This window comes from Atractosteus spatula, chromosome 6 (assembly GCF_055471065.1).
Source record: "Atractosteus spatula isolate fAtrSpa1 chromosome 6, fAtrSpa1.hap1, whole genome shotgun sequence".
NCBI lineage: Eukaryota > Metazoa > Chordata > Actinopteri > Semionotiformes > Lepisosteidae > Atractosteus > Atractosteus spatula.
Genome location: NC_142711.1, coordinates 33,824,176 through 33,848,124, shown reverse-complemented (window position 1 = coordinate 33,848,124; position 23,949 = coordinate 33,824,176). Strand labels below are relative to the sequence as shown.

Here is a 23,949-nt window from a genome sequence, read left to right as displayed (position 1 = left end):
CTCCACCACCAATGTGTGGTCTCATCTGGATGATGCGACGGCAGCCATAATGCTCCAGTACACTCAACACACATCAGCTGTCAGTGGAGAGGACAACAGAATGATGAAGCCAATTCATAGATGGGGATTATTAGGAGGGCATTATTGGTAAAGGCCAATGGAAAATTTGGCCAGGATGCTGGGGTAACACCTACTGTATACTGTTTTCGAGAAACACCCTGGGTTTTTTGATGACCACAGAGAGTCAGGGCCTTGGTTTTACAATTCATCCGAAGGAAGGCACCTTTTTACAGTATTGTGTCCCCGTCACTATACTGTGGCATCAGGACCCACACAGACTGCAGGGTGAGTGCCCCCTACTGGCCCCTCTAATACTGTACCTCTTTCAGCAACAACCTTAGTTTTTACTAGGTTTCCCATCCAGGTACTGACTAGGCTCACACCTGCTTAGCTTCAGTAGGTTACCAGTTGTGAGATGCAGGGTGATATGACTGCTGGCAAGAAAATGCATTATGTTTATACACTACTATATATTTATATTGTAATAGTTTCTGGTTTGGTGAGGATGGACTCAGTGACTCAGACTCTCATTGAGCCCGCGCGCCAGCAGTGCAAAAGACAGACTGAAAGTAAGAGAGAACGAGCAGGCTCCGGAGAGAGCAACACACTGGGGTCTATTCGGGTAGCTACAAAGGGATAGGGTGGCAATTGGATACAAGTATAACAGGGGTGCGAAACCGGGGAACTATTTACAAGAATGCGGGCGATCTCATCACACTGTACGCCCGTTTTGCAGTGGGTCAGCTGCACTGGTCAGCGGCTTTCCTTATCCCCGCCCTGACCACTACTACTTCCATCCTGCCCCTCACCGTGTACCCTAGCCGGGTGCTCTTTTGCCGCAGCGCTAGGCGAATGCGCTACAATATATTTATATTTATTTGCAAAAAAGGCTGAAATAGGGTTATGAGGGCTCCTTATTCAAGTAAGCAAAATAATTAAAGGCATTGACAAAGTCAACAATATGGACTTCTTCTGAATCAATACTGTAAAACAAAACAGAGTACACAAGTGGAAACTATATGGAAGATAATTTAAAACTGAGAACAGTGGAAGGATTTTTCTAACAGTTGGTTGTGGGAATACAGGGCAAGCTACTGATCCATGCTATACAAACTGATACCCAAAAAATATGTAAGAAAAATTTGTAAGAAATGCTCAGTACTTCTACCAACAAAACGAGTTAATGGCCTCCCCCTCTTGTTTGTATAAACGTTCTTACATGTTCTTAATTGTGATTTGTGGCTATACTAAAGATGAAGAAAAAGTCTTCTAGAATGAGGAGCAGTCTCCAAAATGTGACTTGCTATTGCATTGGCAGAATAGAATTCTAAAGTATAGATTGGCAGAATAGATGCTAAAGTAGGGATTGATAATGCAAACAGTGATTTGTGTATTGGAAAACACAGATGTGGGGAAGAGGCGTGTCACTTTTTGGGAATCCAATAATCTAGTAATTGGAGGATCCCCTTTTTCTCAAAGAGACATGCACATGCTGACTTTTCTCTGTTTGATAATGATGCAAACAAAATTGATCACATCTTGATTTGCATGAAATGGAAATAATTCTTGCTAAATAAAAGAGCCTAGCAAAGTGCTTATATACTGTATAGCAAAGACACTAGCAAAGTAACCACCATACAGTCGCCCAGAACTCTCCAAGGATTTAACATACACAAGGGACTAGGGACAGATTTTATATGATCACGACTACGAGAGGTCCTGTAAAATCTGTAATCTCTCAGATCTGTGATCTCCGTGAAGAAAGTCAAGTGAAAGTCAAGTTAGATTTTTGGAAGTTAAATACTGTATGTATAATGTCACATATAATGTTTTCATGTGAAGTCAACCACATTGCTTGGGCACCTAAAATACAACAAAATACAACACAATTATATATTGAGATTGCAGACAACATATCCCCCAGGGCTATAGAAATGCATTATAGATTGGAAGGAAGCTTGTATTAAGATTACAGTTCCTGGAATGAGAACATATAATTTTCATTTGTGTAATATTTCAAATTTCATTGTGAAATATGAATCTTTTTTTTCTTCCAAAGTACAGAAGAGAAAGGGAACTTCCTTTATAGAGTTTATGATGGAAAGAGGAGAATGGGAATGCCATTTCCAAAATAGCCTTTCTAAAAGACAAGGTGAAACAGAGAATGCGGAGGGGAGCTGAACACACTGTACAGACTCATTAAGGAGCTGTCTGGCACATGGATCTAGCTTCCAATAGTTAAAGGTATAAAACCCAGCACTGCTGAGAGGTTGGAACGTGGATAGAGTGCTTCCGTGAAAAGCTGAACAGGCCTAATCCAGCCATCCCTTCTGAATTTACAGCACCAAATCACCATGTATGTCACAGAGTTCCAGAACCATGACTACTGAGCTACTGAAAGCCTACAGTACACTGACAGATATCTTCTGGGGTATATGGTGAAATTAAATTACCCTACATCATTGGACAAAGGGGCTCATTGTTAAGATGACTGCAACACGGTTTCAGCTTTTAAGAAATAACACTCCTAACAAGAGATTCTGTAGCATGTGGAACAGAATGGGCAGTGTCCTTATTGGCAAACTTCACAAAGAATCGTCAGACTGGAGGATGCATTGTTCACTACAGTATGTGCCCTGAGAAACATCATTGACAAATGTGTAGAATATGCATATACTGTATACTGTACAATACCGCTCTGTCAATATCATTGACTTTAAAAGGCCTTTGACATGTAATATCATTTCAAAGGATCCTTGATTCATATGGGGTACTACAGAAGCTGATTATTCTAATCAGTTCATTTTGTACAAACCTCTATATGTACTATTCTGTTAAATAATGGTATTGTTTACTGATTCTCAGTTATTTCAGTGGTAAGCCAGGAATGTATCCACCGGTCTTCATGTTCATTATGTGTCTGTACTTGGATATGAGAAATAACATGAAAGATGAGCTCAGAGCCATTAGATGAACTCCCACATTCTCATCTTTTGGGTAGTGCCACTCTTTGTACCATCTGTAAACTATGAGCATCCATCACTTGTTTTCAGTATGAACCTGATACTAGCAACAAGGGTAGAGAGAAAATTGCACAGACTCAAATAAGTATCACATCAAGTAAGACAAAGACCAAATCACAAAGAGGAGCTGTGAGTCAATACAGTGAAAGAATGGATGGTCTTAGTGAGGGCAACTCATTCACAGAGACTCACACAGACAAGATTACATGCACTGTATATGGTGTATAGTATGTGTATACTGAGACAGGGAGAGAGCGAGCTGGACAGCCAACAGATGTGACAGGGTTTTTCTCTTTGTGTGTAATCACTCAAGGACTCAGAATTATAATCCCTCCACAGCTCCTGCTGGCAAAAAAACAACATAAAAACAGTTAGAACAGCTCACTGCTGTGGGGCAGGAGCAAGCAGCTCAGTGTCTGCTCTACCCGCTGTCTTTGTTTCTCCCTCTGCCTGTCTCACTCTCTTTCTCTCTGTCTTTCTGGACATCACGTCTACACTGACCACAGGACCATCTATCTAAAACAGTCCAGGTAGGTCTTGTGATGGGGAGTGGTGAAATGGGAGGGGGTTCATGGTAAAGGGAGGTGCATCTAGTCATTTACTGAATATGGACTGAGAGACAGCCATGGCACTTTTAATCCGAAAGAGATTTCCCACAAAGCTGTTGCTTTAGGGGTGAGTAGGACATTGAGTGTGTTGGGGCCATAAAGTACAGAGATGGGTGTGTATTAGTCTAGCTCATGATGGAGGAATGTCTCTGTTGTGTGGGCTTTTTCACGTATACTTTTTTTAGCAAAAAGAAACTGCTGAGGGAGTTTCTCTGAGGGTGTTCCTTGGCCAGGCCAGGACTCCTCTCTAGAAAAATGTGTGGACAGAAGGAAGTCAGAGAGAGTGAGGAGATGCAATAAAAAGACAGAAAGACAGGAAACTGAGGAAAGTCTTTTATTATATATGTCATATCTTGTTGTCTTATTGCTAATGGGAACACTATTAAGACTAAAAAGTTCCCAACAACTATAATGGTGCAGATTTTGAGAGGTTTTCAGCTTCCATCTTGAGTAAAAAATAACATTGTCCATTTTAAATAAATAGCATTGTCCTTCAGCATCTTCAGTACAGTAAAATCTGTTCTGCAGAGTCTGAGTTTGCTATTTTTATGCTTCACCCGTCTTGCTAGTGCTTCAGAAGATCTTGAATATTTCTGGACAGAAAAAGTCAGTTGTATAATGCTTTTCATTATATGGGATTCAAACCCTTTTACATTCATATACAGGGGTGAGCCTTATAAGAAAACAGCGAGTAGAAAACCTGATCATAAATTTTATTATTACTAATACACAGCATCCAGAGAATGTGGCAGTCATGCATTTATGTATAGTAGGTAATGTCAGTAATGTAATAGCTTTAGCTTAAGAAAATAAATTTAAGTCATGTATATTTTTTCTTAATTAACAGTGACTACATACTATAACAATAAACAGGGTGCATTTTCATTGTATGTTTTATAACAATATTTTTTATAGATGCTTATCAGAAGTAAGTGCTGAAAACATGTAAATGAGTACTATACTGTATGTACATGTGCTTGTAAATATGGCTTAAATACTTTCGCAGTACAAAACATCCTGAGCAAGAGAAAGTGTAGGCATAAGCATTATGGGGAAAACTGCCTAACCAATATAGGCCGATGTGTGGAGTCCTACAGTATATTCCAGATATCATGGCTCTGAATTTGTACTTTGTCATGAGCCATCTATAACTAGAGTTGACCAAGCAGCAATTGACAGAGGTTTAATCAAAGAAAACTTCCAATACAGATGAACAGAGAGTAGTGTCAAACTCACAACCCAATGGAGAAACAAAACATCAAATGATCAGGTAATTAGGGGTTATACAATAGCTATATACCAGGAGTATTAGAAACAAAATATAAAAAAAGTTACCACATTGGTTGTTAGTGACAATGTCAAGAGTCACTGAAATGTGGCTAACTGAGTGAGATGGTAAATAACACAATACACCATACCACTGAGACTGGAAGAATGGAAGTGGTGGAGATATAGCTCTAATCATCTGGAAAAAAAACTCTCAGGCACAGTAACTTACTATAGAATCAAAGTGGGACTGTTTTCTCTATCTAACTCCCACCTGTCCCCACTAATATTCTGACTGAGCCTTCTCACTCCCACAAGAAATCATGACTGTACTGTCAGCACTCCCAGAATTTTATTTCACGTCTCGTGCTGTTGATATCACTGGCACACCATCACAATAGAGAGAGCAAAAAGAGTTGAGATAACTACTAAGGAACTTTGTTGCTTTGAAGTAAATTACAAAGGCACAACAATGGTTTGCATTGTTTACAGCTTATGAGATGCAGAATGGAATAGGACACTTAGGAAATGATTTGTGATTCCATTAAATCAATTGAAAGATATTCTGCTTGATGAACTGGACAGATTCATCCCAGGAGTATATTCAAGGCTACAAAGCAGACCCAGTGGATTAATAAATTTAAAAAAATAGAAGGACAAAGAAAGTCCTTTATGAAATAATCAAAAACAGAAAAGGATCCAGTTAAAGACAAGGGATATTATTAATTGCAAGCTCAGGTAAAAAGGGACAGTATAAAACAGAGATGGAGAAGAATATTCCAAGGAAGTCAAAAATACTGTTTCAGTTTTAAGACAACAAAATATTTGTAGTATGCGTGAATCCATTATGGGAGCTCTAAAAAGCAAATAATCATATTTTCACATTTCTGATGATTGCACTTCAGTGACGATCAATGTGAAATGTTTTCCTCCCTGCCCCCTTTTTTTTACCTTCTGTATCCTCTCCCTCATTCCCCCAACTCTCCTTCCTCATTTTCCCTATCCCCCACCAGTGCCAGAAGGTTCACCCTGCTCTATGACAGCCTCTTGCTAGATACAGTATTTCACTAGGGACCCCTCAGATGCTGCTGCGTTTCCCGGAATGGGGATCTATAGCTTTGACCCTTGGGAAAGGTCAGCACACATAGTCCCATCTGACACATAGCCCCCACACTGACACTGCCACAGCTGTGACTGCCAGTTCCCTGCACTTAATATACTTCACACCATGGCACTGCAGGACACGCTGAACACACCAAACAAGTCCTCAACAAGAAGCGAAAAGCCCAGTGCTTAGAGGGGAAAAAGAAACGTTTTTAATATTGTCTCATTTTTTTGTTGTTCATTACTTACAGTATATTATTATCTTCTGTTTATTTGGTTGAGGAAAAATGACAACAGAAATATTATACAAATCTCACAATTAGCAATATTACCACAGAATCAGACCTCTGTTGATACATCTGCAACTACTGTGCACTGCCACAAAAGAGAAACTGTATCGGATCTGTAAGATGTACAACAAATTTGTGTGTCTGAATTTGTGTATCCTATCTTGCACCCCTTGCTTGCTTTCCCTGTGACCCAGAATTGGATGAAGCAGTTGGAAAATGGATGGACTCTGACATGATAAGGGAAAATTGTTTCACTTACAAGTTAATTTGCCCACAATTTTATATGGCATCAGAAAATAGAAGGATATTAGCCAGAGAGATTAGTTTCTTGACTTTTCTGGGGCTTTAATAATAATACCTGTGCACAGAAGACAAAAGTAAAAACATGAGAGTAGTATAGAGGGTGTGAAAATGAATGGTAAAATCCCAAAATTAATGGAGAGATTAGAATGAGATAAGTCAATCGTTGAATGCTGGGGAATATGTGATCCTAGTTTATACTGTATATCATAATGTGTCTTATACACCTGCAAAACAGTGGTGAGAATGTATCTATTGCAACACGTTATTGTTGAAATAGTTGTTGTGCAAATGTATTTTTTGCCTTTGGTTTTTGATTAACTTGTAGACAAGACTACAAGCTGACACTGGTGGGGGTATGATGATGTGCACTGTATGAGAAGGATTTGCTTTCATCCCTGCTGATGGGTTTTACTAAGCATGTGTCCCCAGGTTGCACTAAGGATTGTTTTAATGTCTGTTTGAATGATTAAAATTGTCCTGCCATAATAGCTGCAGACTGTGCCTTTTTCCCTGAAAAGGAGTTGTGTGTATTTTGCTGCTAAATTGAAAAGATTACTCCACTTGCCCCTTTGATCTCATGATAAAAGTGATTTTTTATGACTGTTGTAGGCAACAGAATTTTTTTTTTCACTCCCATGTCTCTGCAGGGACAAAAGTTTACATGGATCCATCTATATGAGGTACAAAGCACCTACTTTGTCCAGCACAGTTTAAAACTTGGCTGAGAACCAATATGATGGTGCTTATCTGTTTTATTGTCATGGGACAGATCATGATGGCATTGCCAAGATACATACATCACAACTAGGAAAGCTGTTGAGTCAGAAACGTTTACTCTGGGTCCAAAATATTTCTTTAGAATCAACAGTGAAATGCGAACCAGAGGTCAGAAGTGGAAACTGTATGGATGTTCTTTAAACCAAAGGTTGTGGGAGTACAAACAAAGCTACACAGCTGTGTTGTTGAAACAGATACCCCCAGGTTCTTTCAAGAACCTGGCCTAGACAACCTACAGTAGATTGACCTAGAAGTGCTATAGTTTATCTTTCATTCTTATGACCTTTGGTCTCCATGTTCCCTGAAACACTTTCTAGTAGTGCTATGGGTTAAGGCTGTTTTTTTATTTGAGTTTTGATAGAATATGATTTAAGTTTTGGGTTTGTCTTTAAACATATCATATAATTCATCCTGCAAAAAGTGTCCCCCAATAGTTACATGTGGTGACAGAGCACTTGTTTCTTTTCCCAGACTACAGGGTTGAGTGGTCTTTGATTCCTCATTGACATCCCTCAGATAACCCTTCAGTCCTCACCTTTCCTATCCAGATTTGATTATCTTGCAGAAAATTGTTTTTTTTTTCAAAACCTGCAGCTCTGAAGCGCACAGCTGGCCTCTGAACTTGTGTACCAAGAGATGGAAATCTATCCCTTCTTCTGGCTACTGTGGACATTTAATTTAATGTTTTCTGTCCTGACACCCCAATATAAAAATACTTTCTATTAAAACTCGAATACTCTGGATCTTAAAGGATAATGTGCAGAATACAGTCACTTACGTTTTCAGATACTAACCTTGATATTAGATAGATTTAGATATTAACCTTGTCTAAATTTTGTTGCTTCATTTTTCTAGCCAATTTATAATAATTTGTGCATACATCACTTTGCTTTTATTACATGCCTTTTGTTTCTTTAGAAAGCCACTGTTCTGTGCTCAACAAAGCATTACTTCAAGGGCTGTTCACTCTTGTACCAGTGCTGTTGTCAGTTTTGATGAACAGAGACCATTCACTTCCCTTTGTTTCCAGTTTACCTGTGGAAAATGTGACCTCATTCTTTTATTAGATGAGGCTGTCTGGTCTCTGTAGATAAACTGTGTACATTTTCTTGAGGGACATGTACATGTCTACTTAAGCTCCCTATAGAGTTGGTTTTCCAGGTGTTTAAAAATGATTAACTTTGCACAATTTTAAAGAAGGAAAAAAAAGCCTCTTTTACCAAATCATTTAGAGCCTAATATACTGTACTGTATGTCACAAAATCACTTTTTATGTTCCTATAAGGATCACCAAGTAGAAAAACATTTCATATACTGACAAATAAAAGAAGCAATACTCAGGTCTATTTTATCCAATGTATGAAATTAACTAAAGACCAAAATTACAGAAAATGGGAAGAAATGTATTGTAAGAGTTCACCATGATAGGTAACACACTATCAAAATGCAAGCATTACAAACCTGATATTATGTATTTCCTCGTCCAGTTTGAGTGCAGTGTCAATATGTAGACTTCATCAGCCTCTGGATAGGGTGTTGTTGGATGTTTTGGATGTCACTTTTGTTGAAGTGCTAAATGTAATTGTGTCCTGTTGGATGGAACTCATGTCAGGAAGTGAAAGCCAGCCACTGCCACATCTAAACAGGGATTTCTGGACATTTCCATCAGAATCCTGGTGCAGTGTGGTTTTGTACATTGGCTTATAGCAATGGAAGAAATGCTGCCTTTGTCCTTTGAAGGACGTTGTCAATGTGTTGCTGAAAAGTAATTTGTTCTCAGTTTTTGCTGAAGGTATTCTTGTTTTAATAGAAATATCTCCCTACATTAATACACTTCCTCTACGTCACTGGTATATTTGAACAACACAAAAGTTGGCATAACACTTACCATGATATCTCTATACTTGTCAGGTCTGTCAGAAGCAAAACAACAGTCATTCGTAAGAAGCAAATCCACAACTCTTATTGTCCCAGTTTAGAAATCTGCCTTGCAAGTAGATATAACACAAGACACAATACTTTTTAACACTACATTAACCCATTAACAAATAATAAACATACTGTACATGTAAGAAAAAAATTATAAATAAAGTAAAATATATGATCAGTTTTCCAAAAAAAGACAGTTAATAAAGTAGCTGTGGGAATAAAGTTCTATTGCACTTGAATCTAGGTAGTCTAAGTCGATGCCCAGATGGAAGGAGCTCACATCCACTGTGCAAGAGGAGGTCATGACAGTCAATAATTACATTGACCTTCTGCATACTGTAATTTGCTTGACATACTGTGCAATAGATGTCTGTCAGCTTTAGCTGTCGTACACCAATACTTTTGTTACCTACCTTCAAAATACTGATCAGTCTGTTTTTATTGCATGTACAAAGATTACTAAACATTATTGTAGTGAATGTTGGGACTGATTTAATGAACATTTATAGAATAAAGACATCATTGTACTACAATCACTGTTGGCTCTTCTTACATATGAGATCTGTGTTTTAGTTAAAGGTTAGTTTCCATTCAACAGTGGTGCCAAAATATTTGTAACTGTTGACCATTTCAATTTCTTGCTCCTCAATGACTGTAGATTTTGATCAACTTGATGATCACACCGTGGATGCTTACAGGTCTACAGATTAGGGGTATTTAATCTCTGTTGTCAACATGTTACCCCTGAATATGAAGATGGTGAAAACCAGTCATTCTGCTGATGCACATGTTATTTCTTTCTGTAAATTATCATGAAGTAGCCTTTGATAAAATTCTGCAGATAAGTCTGAAGGAACTGATAGTCTCTGGATCAGCGTGGTGTCATTGTGCCTTCCTGGATGCCTTATTTCCTTGTATCTCCCATTCTATGGGCATCTCACAGACAGTCTGGCTTCAATAGTAGAAGCTATCCACTCTTCATTATTCAACAGGGGACTGATCATATCCTTAGCTGTTTTTGCATTAACAAAAATGTCTTTTTGAATAACTTTGTTTATAGTTTCTTTTTCAACTCATTTTGCTAATTCTATTTCAAATCTTTTTTCTGATTTGATTTGTTAACTTACACTTGGGTCTGAAAACATTAATATTCACAAACACTTAAAGAGCACGTGTAACTATTCAATTACTGTCATGAATTAACATAAATTCTCCAATGTATACTCATTTGGAAGAATAGTTCAATTCTCTAGAGTTAAAATATGAATATTGAATGCTCAATACTCATTAGAGCTCACATGCTTGGCCAGGTTTGGAAGTCCTATGGAGAGAGGAACAGCTGCACCCTGTCAATGTCTGCCTTGTTATACGCTAGCACTGTGTGAAGAGGCTTTCCTGAAAAGAGAAGATCTCTGATGCAATTTGCTGCTGCATTTCCAAAGAAGCATGCACAAATTCCTGGGACTTGGGAACCTGGCCACAAATTGAGACTTGTTTGTGGAGAAACTTGAAAAATCCAGTCGCTTGTACTTTGTAGCAACTATTCTAAAAAAAGGTTTATTTTTTCTGATGAAGTTTTGAGAAGAATTCTGTTTTACATACCATACTGTAGGTCTCTTTTGGCCCAACAGGTGCTTTCATCTAAGTTCTTTGGCTTTAAAGATATGGCATGGACAGTGGTGGTTGCAGTCGCTTACGTAGTTTGTAGCCACGTTTACAGGACCTCTGAATGCAACAACTTTTAAGTCCCATCCTTACGGAAGATGATGGGTTGAGATTTCAGAAAATGTTTTGGCAAGCCCACATGTAAAATTCATCATTGGTGGTTACCTCTAGCCCTGTCACTGGATTTAGGACAAGTGACATCCAGCCAGGGTACAAGTTCAGGTGTCAGGATGGACCCAATTTGACCTGGTTTGGGTTTACAGTATTTCTACTGCCTCAGTATGCATGCCTCAGAAACATTCCTACAGAGGAGTTAATGGGAGTTGATCAGTACCTGGATTTAGTTCCAAGGCAAAAGAAAGACTATCATTCTGATCTTTCTAAAATAGGACACAACGGGCACTTCTCATTATGCAATCAAGTGATTTGAGCTCAGTACTTTATCAAAGTATTTTGTTAATTAGAATATTTACATATACATTTGACTGTTAACAGATCTATCTGCTTACAAATTCATATTTAATTAAAATAATGCATGTGCTTAATGCACTGCTAATGCAAAAATTAAATTTAGCAGCATTTCCATTGTGCATTTTTGAACACAAACAGATTAGTGACCCTGATCAAGTGTTTTATACAATTTTGTGTTGAAATTTGGCACCATTTTGGCACTTTTAAAGATGTCTTTAAGAAAAATGTTTGTAGAATTTTACAGCATATTTAATTTTGTAACTGTTAAGTGCTCTTGAGCTACTTAACATTTTGAATAATCAAATTTTATGAAGTAACAAAATGTACAAAGAATGGCCCTGCCTTCTTATACAGTATTTCAAAGATGACTAGATGAAATACTGTATATGCTGGTTTTGCCCCTGGATTAGTCTTTTTAAGTGGACCAAAAAAGAACTGGAACAAATCCTCTCAAGTCTTCTTTTAACCCAATCTGCTGTGTTTGTTCTGTATAGTCGGTGAGCTAAGAGACAGATTATATCATGTGATAAATTGGATTATGGATTACGTTAGCTTTTAGTGTCTGTAGACATCAGCCAAGTCATCCCTTTTCCAAATTGTCCATAGGCCTAAAATAAGAAAAAAAATAACCAATCTGCATAACCTTTGTGACCCTGAGATTATTCCACGATTTACAGTATCTGCCCAGGCACAATCATTATGGCCTATATATGCAGTTGTAAGTGATGTAATACTACATTGACCTGTAATTATTTGAACACTGCTTCTTATTGCTCTTACCATAGTGCCTCTGACCCAGAGTGAGAGGGCATTAAATCATTTATCATTATTAACAGACGGGTCAAAGGCAACCATCTACTGTACAAATTTGGAGGTAAGGTGTATGAAATACCAAGCCATGGGTTGTATAGCGTTTAAGGGATATCAAAATAGCTGTGGGATAGCCACATTAGTTTGTAAATTAATTTGTTTTTGTCTCTTACATAAGACAGTCTGATGTATCCTTTGAAAACTTTTAAACAGAATTTTTGAGATTTCTAATGTTCTAAGCAGAGCATCAGAGCATTAAATAAATCTCCAGCGGGTCATCTGCAACAGGAGCTGTGGTAAACACATCATTGAGATACTGTAGGTGTGACCATTTTACAACTAAAATGCAGTAAACAACTAGTTTCTAATGTTGGAAACGTTAGGTTTATTTATTTACATCTTTATCAAAAAAAGAGAACCATGAAATGTACTGTAAAAAATATCAATCCTTTATATGTAAAACAGAGAGTAGTAGGAGATGAGGGAGCGAAGTCTTCACTTTCTAGTTGGCATTTATTGCTTTCCCACATTGTCTTGGACATGAACACCTAAGTATTTAACAAATTGCTTCAGTCTAAGGGGTTTCTAATCTTATTTTTATTATTTATATTTGTTCTACCTGTATGAAACCCTGTGCACTAACTAGACCAGAATCTAGATCACTGATTTAAATTAGTGCAGAGGTCCTATAACAGATCCCTGTGATATCCCATTAATTATATAATCCCAATTGGAGCATTTACACCTTATCTGTATTGTTTTATCTATTTCTTCTACTGTACAGTACTAAACAATTATCAATCCAAGCACAAACTTTTCCCTGCATACTGACTGCCTGCAATTTGAGAACTAATATTTTAGTTTCATTTTCTGAAAGCTGTTCATTTTCTATAATAAAGCTGTAATACCTAGGAACGCCGTTCTCACATAGTGTTCCTAGAAAAAAGCACAGTAATTACCCTTCCTTCTAATTCAAACTCAATCACTAGCTCCACACTTCATAAAAGCCACTGCACCTGTAAAAGAGCCAGCATCAGCTCTAACACACAACTGCTGTCTTTAAATTGCGTCTTTTGTAATGGCCTTCACAGTTAAGTATTTCACTTTAGGATACAGTATAATTTGTGTTTCTTGGAAAGACTCATGGAAGAGGGTTTGTATTTGCAGTATATCCATACACCACCAGTGCCTATTTGACAGTGTGTTTTGTCACAAAACATACTGTCACAGAAGTCAGATGGTAAGGAAAGATCCCTAATCTCTGTTTACTTCTGATAAGAAGGAAAGAGCCTCTGCTTTTAAGTGCAGTCATTCCAGCCAGTTAAATCTCCTTTTAAACCCACCTCTCTGTACTAGAAAGCGATTGACTGATACCCAGCATGCTGGACTTGTGTGATGGGATTGTGCATTTTTAGTGCTGCATGTGTATAATTCTGTATTGGTGTAATCCTGCACTTTCAGATCAAGGTTACTGCAATGGGTAGGTAAAGTTAGAGGCTTCTACAAAACCAACATGCAAATAGGAAATGGACAGACCCTCTGCTTACTTCTCCGCTTTCAGAGTTGGACTTTTGTCAATCCTTGATTCTTGGTTATTATTGTAAAACTTCCACAAAGATTTATATATAATTGAAAATGCTTTTAAGATGCACTTTTTATTAGTTTGAGTGAAGTAGTTATAAAGTTTTAATGTGTAAAAATGTAGCAAAAATGTATGCATTTCTTTTTAAACTTGAGAATAATAAACTAAACGCCCATCTCTCCTGTCCACGTTCAGACAATACAAACATGAAAGTGTTTTAAGAACACCCGTACTTTAAACACACAAGGAAAGCCTGGATTGTAAATTCATTTGATGTTACATAAATTCAAAGTAAGGAGGTTATGTGATGCTAGCAACCGTACAATGTTATTGCATACAGGCAATAATATTGTTAAAGGAAATGTATTATCCATAATTCACTGTGATTTATATGGATCCTGTAGTTATGACTCAGAGTTGTTGTCTAAATTTGCAGTAGGGCAGTAACATGTCCAGTAATTGAAACATGTACGGTAATAAACATAACATGCAGAATGATATATAGTATGATATTAGTTAATGTATGCTAAAGTATGTATCAAGGGAAAAAGATTTGCCTCATTGAAATTATACTAATTTATCATGGGTATTTTTGGAAATAAATATACATATCTCTGAGAATTTTTACCTTCATCCTTGCTAGTTATTTAAAGAAAGGTACCTTTATCTAAGGGGAAGAGCACTAAAAATTGAAAGCATTTTTAAACAAATTGTTGTGGGTGTTTAGAACCAGATACCCAACCATGTTGTTAATACTGGTAAATTAAGTGGTTTTAAGAAACAGATGAAAAATATAATTGAAACAATTAGTTACTAGGAACTAAATAGACTAGATGGCCATAAGTACAGTTACAAACAAGTTTAGGTCACTCTGCCAGAGGTTTATCTGCCTCATTTGATTGCTGGTACAGTACCTTACTGTCTTTGAAAAAAATAAGCCAGGATATCAGCTTCAACAACATGACTGGGTAGCTTTTTACAGATACCCACTTACCCTTGCTCAAAGGACTGCCTACTGTTACAAGATTTAAATGCACTCCACATAGATTCTATTTGTGTCCAGTGGTTTATATTTATGTTTTAATTCTATGGAAGTCCACTGACGTGACTTTCTCAGTGCATTTGAGAATTTAAAATAGTCATTGAATGTTCCCTTGTCATTTTTCATGTAAAAACTACATGAAAGTTGCCCCTAGTAAAAAGTAATATGTTTCAGTTCCTTCAGCCTTCCAGTTTACATCGATACCCTCCTATTCTTTGTAACCATTTTAATGTGCAGTCTACAGTATTATGAGTAAATAAAGTCAATTACATCTCAACCAAAATGCACTGCACTGCAGGACTACAGTTATTCTAGTCTTGGTTTTTTCAGTTGAGCGAAAAGAAAAACAGTTTTGATATAAACAGAAATCCTTAAAAGTACATTATTTTCTGTGTGATGTTGGTAAAAGTGACAGAGTCTGGGCCCTGCTCCCCTACATGACAAAATGCTCCAACAAGCAGGAAGGGAATGAACTTAAGATGACTTTGGCAATGATTGGTGGCTGTGGAGTGAACTCAGTGGAATGTTCCTGGTTGTTAAATGTACTGTAGATGTGTTTCTTTAATTGTCAGACTGCACAGCTGCAATGTGTCATAGGTCAGGGATTCTCAGCTCTCCCAAAGATGTCCTGTTTCTACATAAACCATTTTTATTGTTAAACACTTGGTCAGTGTTATGATATACTTTAAAATATACCCCGGTCTTTTGGGTCCCATGACATTGAGATACTGTATCTCAGATTGAGATAACTGAAAACCTGCCTTGGGCAAGATGGTTATCATTCTGCAGAGAGGGCATTAATAGTGGTTTCACCTACTGTATGCAAGGTGTAAAGTGGTACTGGCACTAACAATGTGGTTTTCTAAATGTATACAATCCAGGAATCTAGGTCAGTTAAGCTATTTAGGTTAGCCAAATTGTGTTATTAATTTTTTTCCAGTCATTTAAGATTACAATGAAAAGTTTTGATTATTTACATATTTTTCTTAATTCTAAGCATGATGAATAAATCGGTGTAGTTATATAAATCAAGTTTACATTTTACATGACAGTTTTTATTTGGCTGTGTGGTACCCCGTATGTTATTATCGCTATGTACTGTATATCTAGATTGTGACATAAAGATATAAAAAGTCATTTAAATCAATATGTTTCTTTTGCATTTAAAATGAATATTTTAGGTATTCATTTTGAGTGATTATATTAAACTACCATACTGTAATTAGATAAATTAGTAAAGCATTATTATTATTAAAAATGTAAAAATTTGCAACATTTTTTGGGGGGACCACTGTGGCAAAGCATGCAGAGCTGTTGCCTCACACATCTGATATAATTGGTATGAAGATGATGAGTGTTGCTAAGGGTGTGGAGTATGTTTGCTCACTGCCCTGATGTGGCTCCTTGTTCTCTGCAGGTGGGTGCTTCCCATGCCAGGTGGATGTGGTGCCAGTGAAGAATGAGGATGGTGCAGTGATAATGTTCATCCTCAACTTCGAAGTCATGACTGATAATAAGCTGCTTCGCTCACCTGAGCAAGTACTTAACCACAAGGTTCCGTCCTCCTGGATCAATGCAGGTACAGAAAAATTGGAGACAGACTGCCACAGTCTGGTCAGATATTGATATAATTGCATTGATCAGAACTATTTAATTAAAATAATTGCAATCTCTTTCACTGCTGTATGTTGGCAAAACCAGTCCCCTCATTGTTAGAATGATTTTACTAATTAGGAACTAATTAGCTACTAACACCAGACACATGGTCAAGCCAGGCCAACTCATGTTAATCTGAATACTACACTCACCAGTTCAAATTCCCAATGTTTTAAACAAAAGGAAACTAAAACCACAACACATTAAAATTTAAAAGTTTCTGATATGTAACTTTCTAAATAATTGTTCTGCTTTGCAGCAACAGTTTTTCAACAACTGAGGACAGCATTGCAAATAAATCATATATGACATGCTTTCAGATTTGGATTAATACTAAATGTTATACTTATCTTCCACAAACAAATATATAATTATGTTCTGTAAAAAACATACTGTATACGCATCTTCGTTGATTATATTAAACTGAATAAACAGGAGAAGCTTTTCCAAATGGTCCTCTGCAAACCAAATTCCATTTGGTGAGACATTAATGGGGTTCAATGGAATCTAGCATGGTATAATGGAATGTCTGCAGCTGTGTCTGATGAGAAAGAGCTACAATTCACTAAAGTCAGCTCAAACTTCTTAGATAAAAAAAAACGTTTTTGACACATCTAAGGTAGAAATAACAAACCGTGTTCAAATCTCCACCAATTAATATTTGAACTATTTTCGCTTTTCTTTTCATTTGTTGCTTTCTTTTCTTAAAGGAAAAAATAAAATACAACCTCCAATTTAAGTATTTCAAGAACAGAAAGACCCGAGAAGGAGTACGTCCCCAAGAGGTTGCTTAACATGTTGATTGTCTGCTAAGATCTGAAGTAGGCTGAGGGTTAAGATCAGAAGTGATTCTGCTTTGTAGTGTGTACACTAGCGAGACAGAGCCATTGACTTTGGATAAAGCACATTTCTATTCAAGGCCACTGATCAAATGCTAGCCTTTGCTGCACACTAAAAAAAACCTAACCACACACTCTAATTAGCTTTTCAGGCCGTCAACTGATAAATCAATTTGAAGGGCTTATCTAAGTGCATTAAAGTTTTTCCTTTCAGGGCATTTTTCTTTAGGTTCTTTTGTCAACAAAATATCAAGCAAGTGTAACAATGCAAACTATTTGTTTGTGCCACACACTGACAAAAAAGCTAGCATACTCTTTTTTGTGTAGTGTCTCTTTCTGGAACAGTGCATGGTGGAATATGTTTGATCAGTGGATGTTTTCTCAGAAGCCTGTCGAGGGTGCAGGAGATTCTAGCGAGTTACTATTGGAACCATGCTCAGTAACCACTTTGTTTTGGCGCCCCCCCCTGTCAATCTCTCTCTGTCACTGTAAGTAGGACGTCCACGAGGGTTCAGGTTGCGGCTACCCCTGTTGCGCTCCCTGGGCACCAGCAAGCAGTCACTGTCTCGGGAGGACCCAGAGGCCGTGGTGGTGGACATGTCCAAGCCCAGCAGCGAGCCCCTGGCCCTGGGGGAGCTGCTGTCCTTGCCAGAGCAGAACTGCCTGGGCGGTCCCGAGATGCTATGGCCAGAGGACCAGCGTGCCCTGCTGGACGGCGGGGAAAACCAACCCATCAATCACTCATCTCCCAGGCCTCAGCGCCTCAACCCTGACGCCTCCTTCTCCAACTGCAGCCTAACACGCAGCCGGTCCCGCGAGAGCTTCTACAGTGTGCGCCGCGCATCCTCTGTCGATGACATCGAGGCCATGAAGACTGACTTTGATAAGAAGCTCCGCAGCCGCCATGCCAGTACAGGTATGATGCACAGCGTGCAGAGTAACGTAATGATTCATCATCACAGGTGGGGACTGTACAATAGTAAAATTGAATAGGTATGGACAGTGCAATGATATATCATCATAGGTAGATACAAAGATATTTCATCACAGTTATTACTTCACATTTATGGACAGTGTAATGATGATATAACAGGTGTGGGGCAGTGAAACCTTTTTTTTAAATAAAGAGTCAGGTTAGGAAACCTTTCATGTTCCAAGGAACGTTTGCGGAGATTTATTGGTATTTTTGTCATTCAACACTTTGTTCAAGAACATGAGAAAGTACATAAAACAAAGCGAGTTAAGAATATTTTTCTAACTCTTTATAGAGGCTATCACAATGCCTTTCATTTCTAGTTTGGAAAGATTAGCCTTTTTCTGGACACAGGAATTCAAAAGACTGAATCGTTTAAGAAAATAATGGAATATTTTGATTCACAGGGGAGTGGGAAACATGTAATCTAAAAGAGTGTGATGACAGTCTATCAGAAGAGAGAGGCTAACTGAGAAATTAGTTCACGGATAATTATAAAAAATCCTGTATCATTACTTATGTTTTGTCCTGTGGATATCTTATATACTGCAGATACTTTATTTATTCAGACGCTATGAGAGAATATTGAGTATACTGTAAGTTAGTTCCCAAGGAAGACAGTACAACACCTACCAGCAGCTCAACTCATATTGATGTTAGCACAGTTAGTTTGGATTGCTTTCTGAACCTGTATCTTAGGAACCTTCTATTAATTGCTCGTAAGGTGAGGTATGATTTTAAGATAGCTTGAAAATGTCAAATCTCTTTATGGTAATTGTGTCATTCCTGCACAGGTGCAATGAACCACATTAAAACTAACATGCTGAACTCAACCTCTGACTCAGACCTGATACGTTACCGGACCATTAGCAAGATCCCACAGATCACACTCAACTTTGTGGACTTCAAGCCAGAGCCCTTCATTGCCTCACCTTCCTCTGACAAGGAGATCATTGCTCCCTGCAAGCTGAAGGACCGCACACACAACGTCACTGAGAAGGTTACACAGGTATGGCCACAGACCTGGGGTTCTCTAGCCAAGTCCTTGTCCTCTGGACTGGAAAAAGGGCTCCTTTGGGGGTTGTGAATTGCAGGTTCAGGGGAGTCTGAGTGAAGCTGCAAGTTTGGTGAGGATTTGTCAAAGAATGTCTGTTTTCCAACTTTGATTGCCTTGTTTTTGGAAGCCCTTGATGATATGCAAATGCTAACTAATCTTCTGCAGACAAGAGCTGTTTAATTTTCTTTTGGTCTGATTATGAACTGATGTGGCTTGACGGCCGAGGGTTGAATTATTTTAAGAAATCATTTAAATGCTTGCCTTGAGCAGTGATGACCACCTGGGTTTTTCTCAGTTTCTGTATAAAGATCATTATCAAAATGACAAAATGCTACTGAATCAAATACAATAGTAACCTAAGCACATCTATAATGTACACCTCTGACATGCATTATAAACCTTTTACAAGGGAAATACATACATTGATTCCTCTGACAGCTTTATGTACACAAATTCATGTGTGTCCCAGAAATGGACTGCATCTACTTTGACTGGCTGTATGCTATACATAGCATGATTTGACAAATATTGAATTAATATTTTTTTATGAATATTGGATGATTATTTTTTGGCCTCAATCAAATCTTAGGAACAAAGTAGCAAGAAGGTGCAATACATCCTAATGTTCTGTATCCACAAGGCCGGGTTCACCTGTTCATGAAAAGACTATGCACTGTATGTATTTTCAGAAGGCAAGCATAATACTCTGTGGTTTATATTTTATATTAATCAGTCTTTAGAAATATCACAACAAATTCACAGTACAAATAACCTGCCCCTCCAAGACTTTTAGGGCATTTAAAGAGTGTTTTGGAGTTGGTTTTAAGATATGAATGTCTGTGGTTGTACTTGAATACCCTCTGAGAGTATGGCAGTCTTAGTGGCTTTGTACAAATAATACAGCTTTTTAATTTAAATTCAAGTAAAAGATTAGATATTTTTTACTTTGAAATTTAGTTTATTAATTTGTCTCGATGGATAATGTGAATATTTCTAGCTGGTACTTTTACTCTTGGCTTGTGGGGGTATGTTAATCCTGTATGGCTGTTGTATCCATGCCGTGTGATGCTCAGGTTCAGATGCTCACATGATGGTCTTTAGTTAAAATTCCACGTACAGTGAAGTAGGTCATAAGCGTTACAAACAGGAATAGTTACAAAGTTATCTTTTTGTAACCATTTCAATCACCTTGAAAATTAAAGCAGGTCCACCAAAGAAAATCAAAAGACCAGCTATTTACATCAGGAGTAGGAGAATACAAGTATGCATGTTTACTCAACAGTATGAGAGTTACCATTGGGAAAAGATCTGGAGTTTTGTCAACTTCCACTGCAGTTGACAAAAACGTTGTATAAGATATTCCCACTGGAAGCAGTTGGTGGTCTAAAAAATGTATTGCAGAGTAACTACCCATGTTCACCCAACCAACTAAGAATAGTCACATGGCAACTGAAGCATTTCTCAAAGTGGCTTAGTATTTTACAAAGAACAAGACATTGTGAGCTGTACAGGAGGTGAAATTGTTAAGGGCTTAATGATTGTGATGCTCAAATCTTTATTCAAGGATTACCAAAACTGTCCTGAAATCATATCTGATAGGGGTACTTGCCAATGATTCTCAATTGAGTGTGGTGAATAAGTGGACAAATTATATTGCTTAATTGGAATTGGAGGACTTTGCAGTCAAAGGGGAATTTTTGACTTTCTTGCTCTGAAATCAGCAACCAAAATTATAGATGATACAATTAACATGATGAAGAACTATTTAGTCAAAAAGAATTTGCCAATTGAGAAATTGTTGTTAATTACAACTAACAACCCCAGCTAAGACCAGGAAGCACACTGGTTTCCTGATTACAAGTTGCAAATCAGATCCCTACACGATACATACAGTATCTTGAACTATCATTGTGTTATCCATCAGCAGGCACTTTAAAAGGATGTAATCATGTAATTACCTGTGATTAGAATAGTTGTTGATTTCTATTTAGGCTGAAATTTCAAGTAATCTGTAGAAACCCTTTCATCTGATCGTTGGCTGCAAACTGAGGTTTTGATTTTTTCCCCAATAAAAATATGAATAGCAAGAGCTAGAATGAAGACAATTGCTGACATTATCAGTGCAGTGAAAAGTTTCAAGTCTAAGTCTGAGCCTCATTATTCAACAAATGCTGAAAAGAGCATCTCCCTTTTTTGAACAAAATACAGATGAAAAATTAATTTGCAGCTGAGGCCTTGGACACTAATAAGTACAGTGATCTTTTTGTCAGGCCTGCTAAAGAGATTGATAAGATATTCACTAATTTCATACAGCTGGAGCCCTGTGTGGTATAGATTTCACATACCTTTATGGAGGTGGACATTTGTGACATTTCTGAACAGAAGGTGTGCTGTTTAATCACAATGACTATCTGTGAAGATTGTCAGTCTTCAAAATGGCTTCTACGGCAATCTGCTTTAGAATTATGGAACATTGTGGATGCAGAGAAGTACAACACCATTAGCAAAACAACCATGAAAGTAGCATCACTGTTTTGTGTACCTGTGCAAATTTGCCTTCTCCGACATGACCTTTATCTATAAAACTAGTTGAAGTTCCAAACACATCAGACTGAGAAGCACATGGATGACTTAATCAGAGTTTACCTCTCAGGTGATACTCCAGATTACAACGCACTGCTACACAGCATGCAGTATTAAGCCTCTCACAGAAATGAAGATATACTGTATACTGATGGAAAATAGAAACACAACAGCTCCACCTCCACATTCTTGCCCTCCCATCTGTATGGAACAGGCTGAAGAGTGACTCATCCATGAAGAGGACCTCATGCCACTGCTAATGAGGCCATTACAGCCTCTGTCTGGCCCAAGCCAGTCAGGTGTGACATCTAGGAGGTGTGAGCAGAGGGCCTCTGACAGGTCGCCTTGCTCTAAGGCGAGCAGCATGGAGCCTCATTGTCCTGTCACTGATGGGCATTATGTCTGCCGGCAGTTTCAGCAATAGTACGCCTGACAGAAACTATCTCTCAGATGGACCAGTCTGATGTGTCAATCCTGCTCTGGTGTGGTCACTTGAGGGTGACCAGATCTTGGATGGTCATCTGTTCTGCCGGTCTGTTGAAACCTTCTCTGCAGTTGGGACACAGTGGAGTGGCTTACTCCATGGTGTCTGGCAACGCTAGCACATGACATGCCTGCATGCAGCATGACAATGACCCTCTCTCTTGCTTCTGATGACATTCGAGGCATTATGGAATACACAGAAAACTGAGTATGGCCTTTTTCTTGCAGTGACCCAAACTTTGAATTAAGGCCTTTTTAAGGTGATCTGATCTGGCATCATTCCATCTGGACCTTGTTGGGTAAAACCTAATGAGCTTTTGTGTGATTGGCAAGTTGCAATGCCTCACTGCACAAGCTGTATTGCTGGTCAGAGGGCTTAAAACAAATTGACAACTTTTTGTGAAAGTACAGTATATAAGCTATAACTATAGTATTGTAATTCCAGAAAAAGTTGTTTCTTTTTTCTATCAGTAAACATATATTTTAAAATATATCTAAATACTTAAATTATAAGAGCTAAATAGCCAATGCACCCTTAGAGACTATTAAAAGAATAGTCTATGAGTAGCTTGGGATAATTTTCAATACTTTGAAGTAGTTCTCAATGAAGAAAATATGCAGTATCATTTAACTTAATAGTTGCCCCTACCACCTTCCAGGTTATCAGCATCACCATCTCCAGGTTACAGGTTATTAAATGGAAATACATATTATTATATCTTTATTAGAGTCCTGTAATTGTGAGGAGTTAATCTTACTTCATGGTTTTAATCTTGGAAAACACACTGATCTTTGTTTTGAGAAAGGTACAGTGATGTTTTCCACTTGTATCTGCTGGTTGAGCATCTCTTGAAATAAGTGAAAAGTCTTTTGTGCAACATTCCAAATCTCCTCTAACAGATTTCATTTACTTTGGTTCATTCTGTCATGGACCCCTGTCACTTCAGCTTCTCCTGTCTTTCAGAGAGCGGAATCGGCTTTTATTTACCAGCTAATCAATGAATCACTCAATCTGTGTTGCATTTCCAGTATGCCATGTTATTAATACACATACAGAACAATGCAAACTAAACTTTAGAAAGTAGTAAATTTGAAACAAAGTAAAAAAAAACAATGATCAGGTAGCAGAATAGTGAATAGTGAACAAATATGTGATCTGCAGGTGTAGTATTCTTATCAATCACAGTAAAAAGGAGAAGAAGGAAACATACAGTCCAGTCCGGTGGAATCTTTGTTTGAGAAGGCTATATTACACATTAAACAGGAGACCTGCTCCAAGTAGCAGCCTCTGTGAATAAATCAAGAGACTGTTTTTCCTCACATGGCTTTGGGCACTATGCCATTATCCAGGCAGTTCTGAGATTGATACGGATGACGAATTATTCTCTGCTTAGAACTTGTCTTCTTTTTATGGTGGTGTCTTTTTTA

The 23,949-nt window shown here is 37.8% G+C and overlaps 1 protein-coding gene across 1 annotated transcript in view; it reads left to right on the top strand.

Annotated features, from left to right (window-relative positions):
* The window catches only part of kcnh2b (potassium voltage-gated channel, subfamily H (eag-related), member 2b), a 253,417-nt gene that overhangs the window by 110,923 nt on the left and 118,545 nt on the right, over positions 1-23,949 (top strand). Inside the window, exons 3-5 of the mRNA XM_088918743.1 lie at positions 16,348-16,509; positions 17,919-18,341; positions 19,193-19,407. Coding sequence (XP_088774869.1) covers positions 16,348-16,509; positions 17,919-18,341; positions 19,193-19,407 — 800 coding nt within the window. The remainder of the gene's footprint in view (positions 1-16,347; positions 16,510-17,918; positions 18,342-19,192; positions 19,408-23,949) is intronic.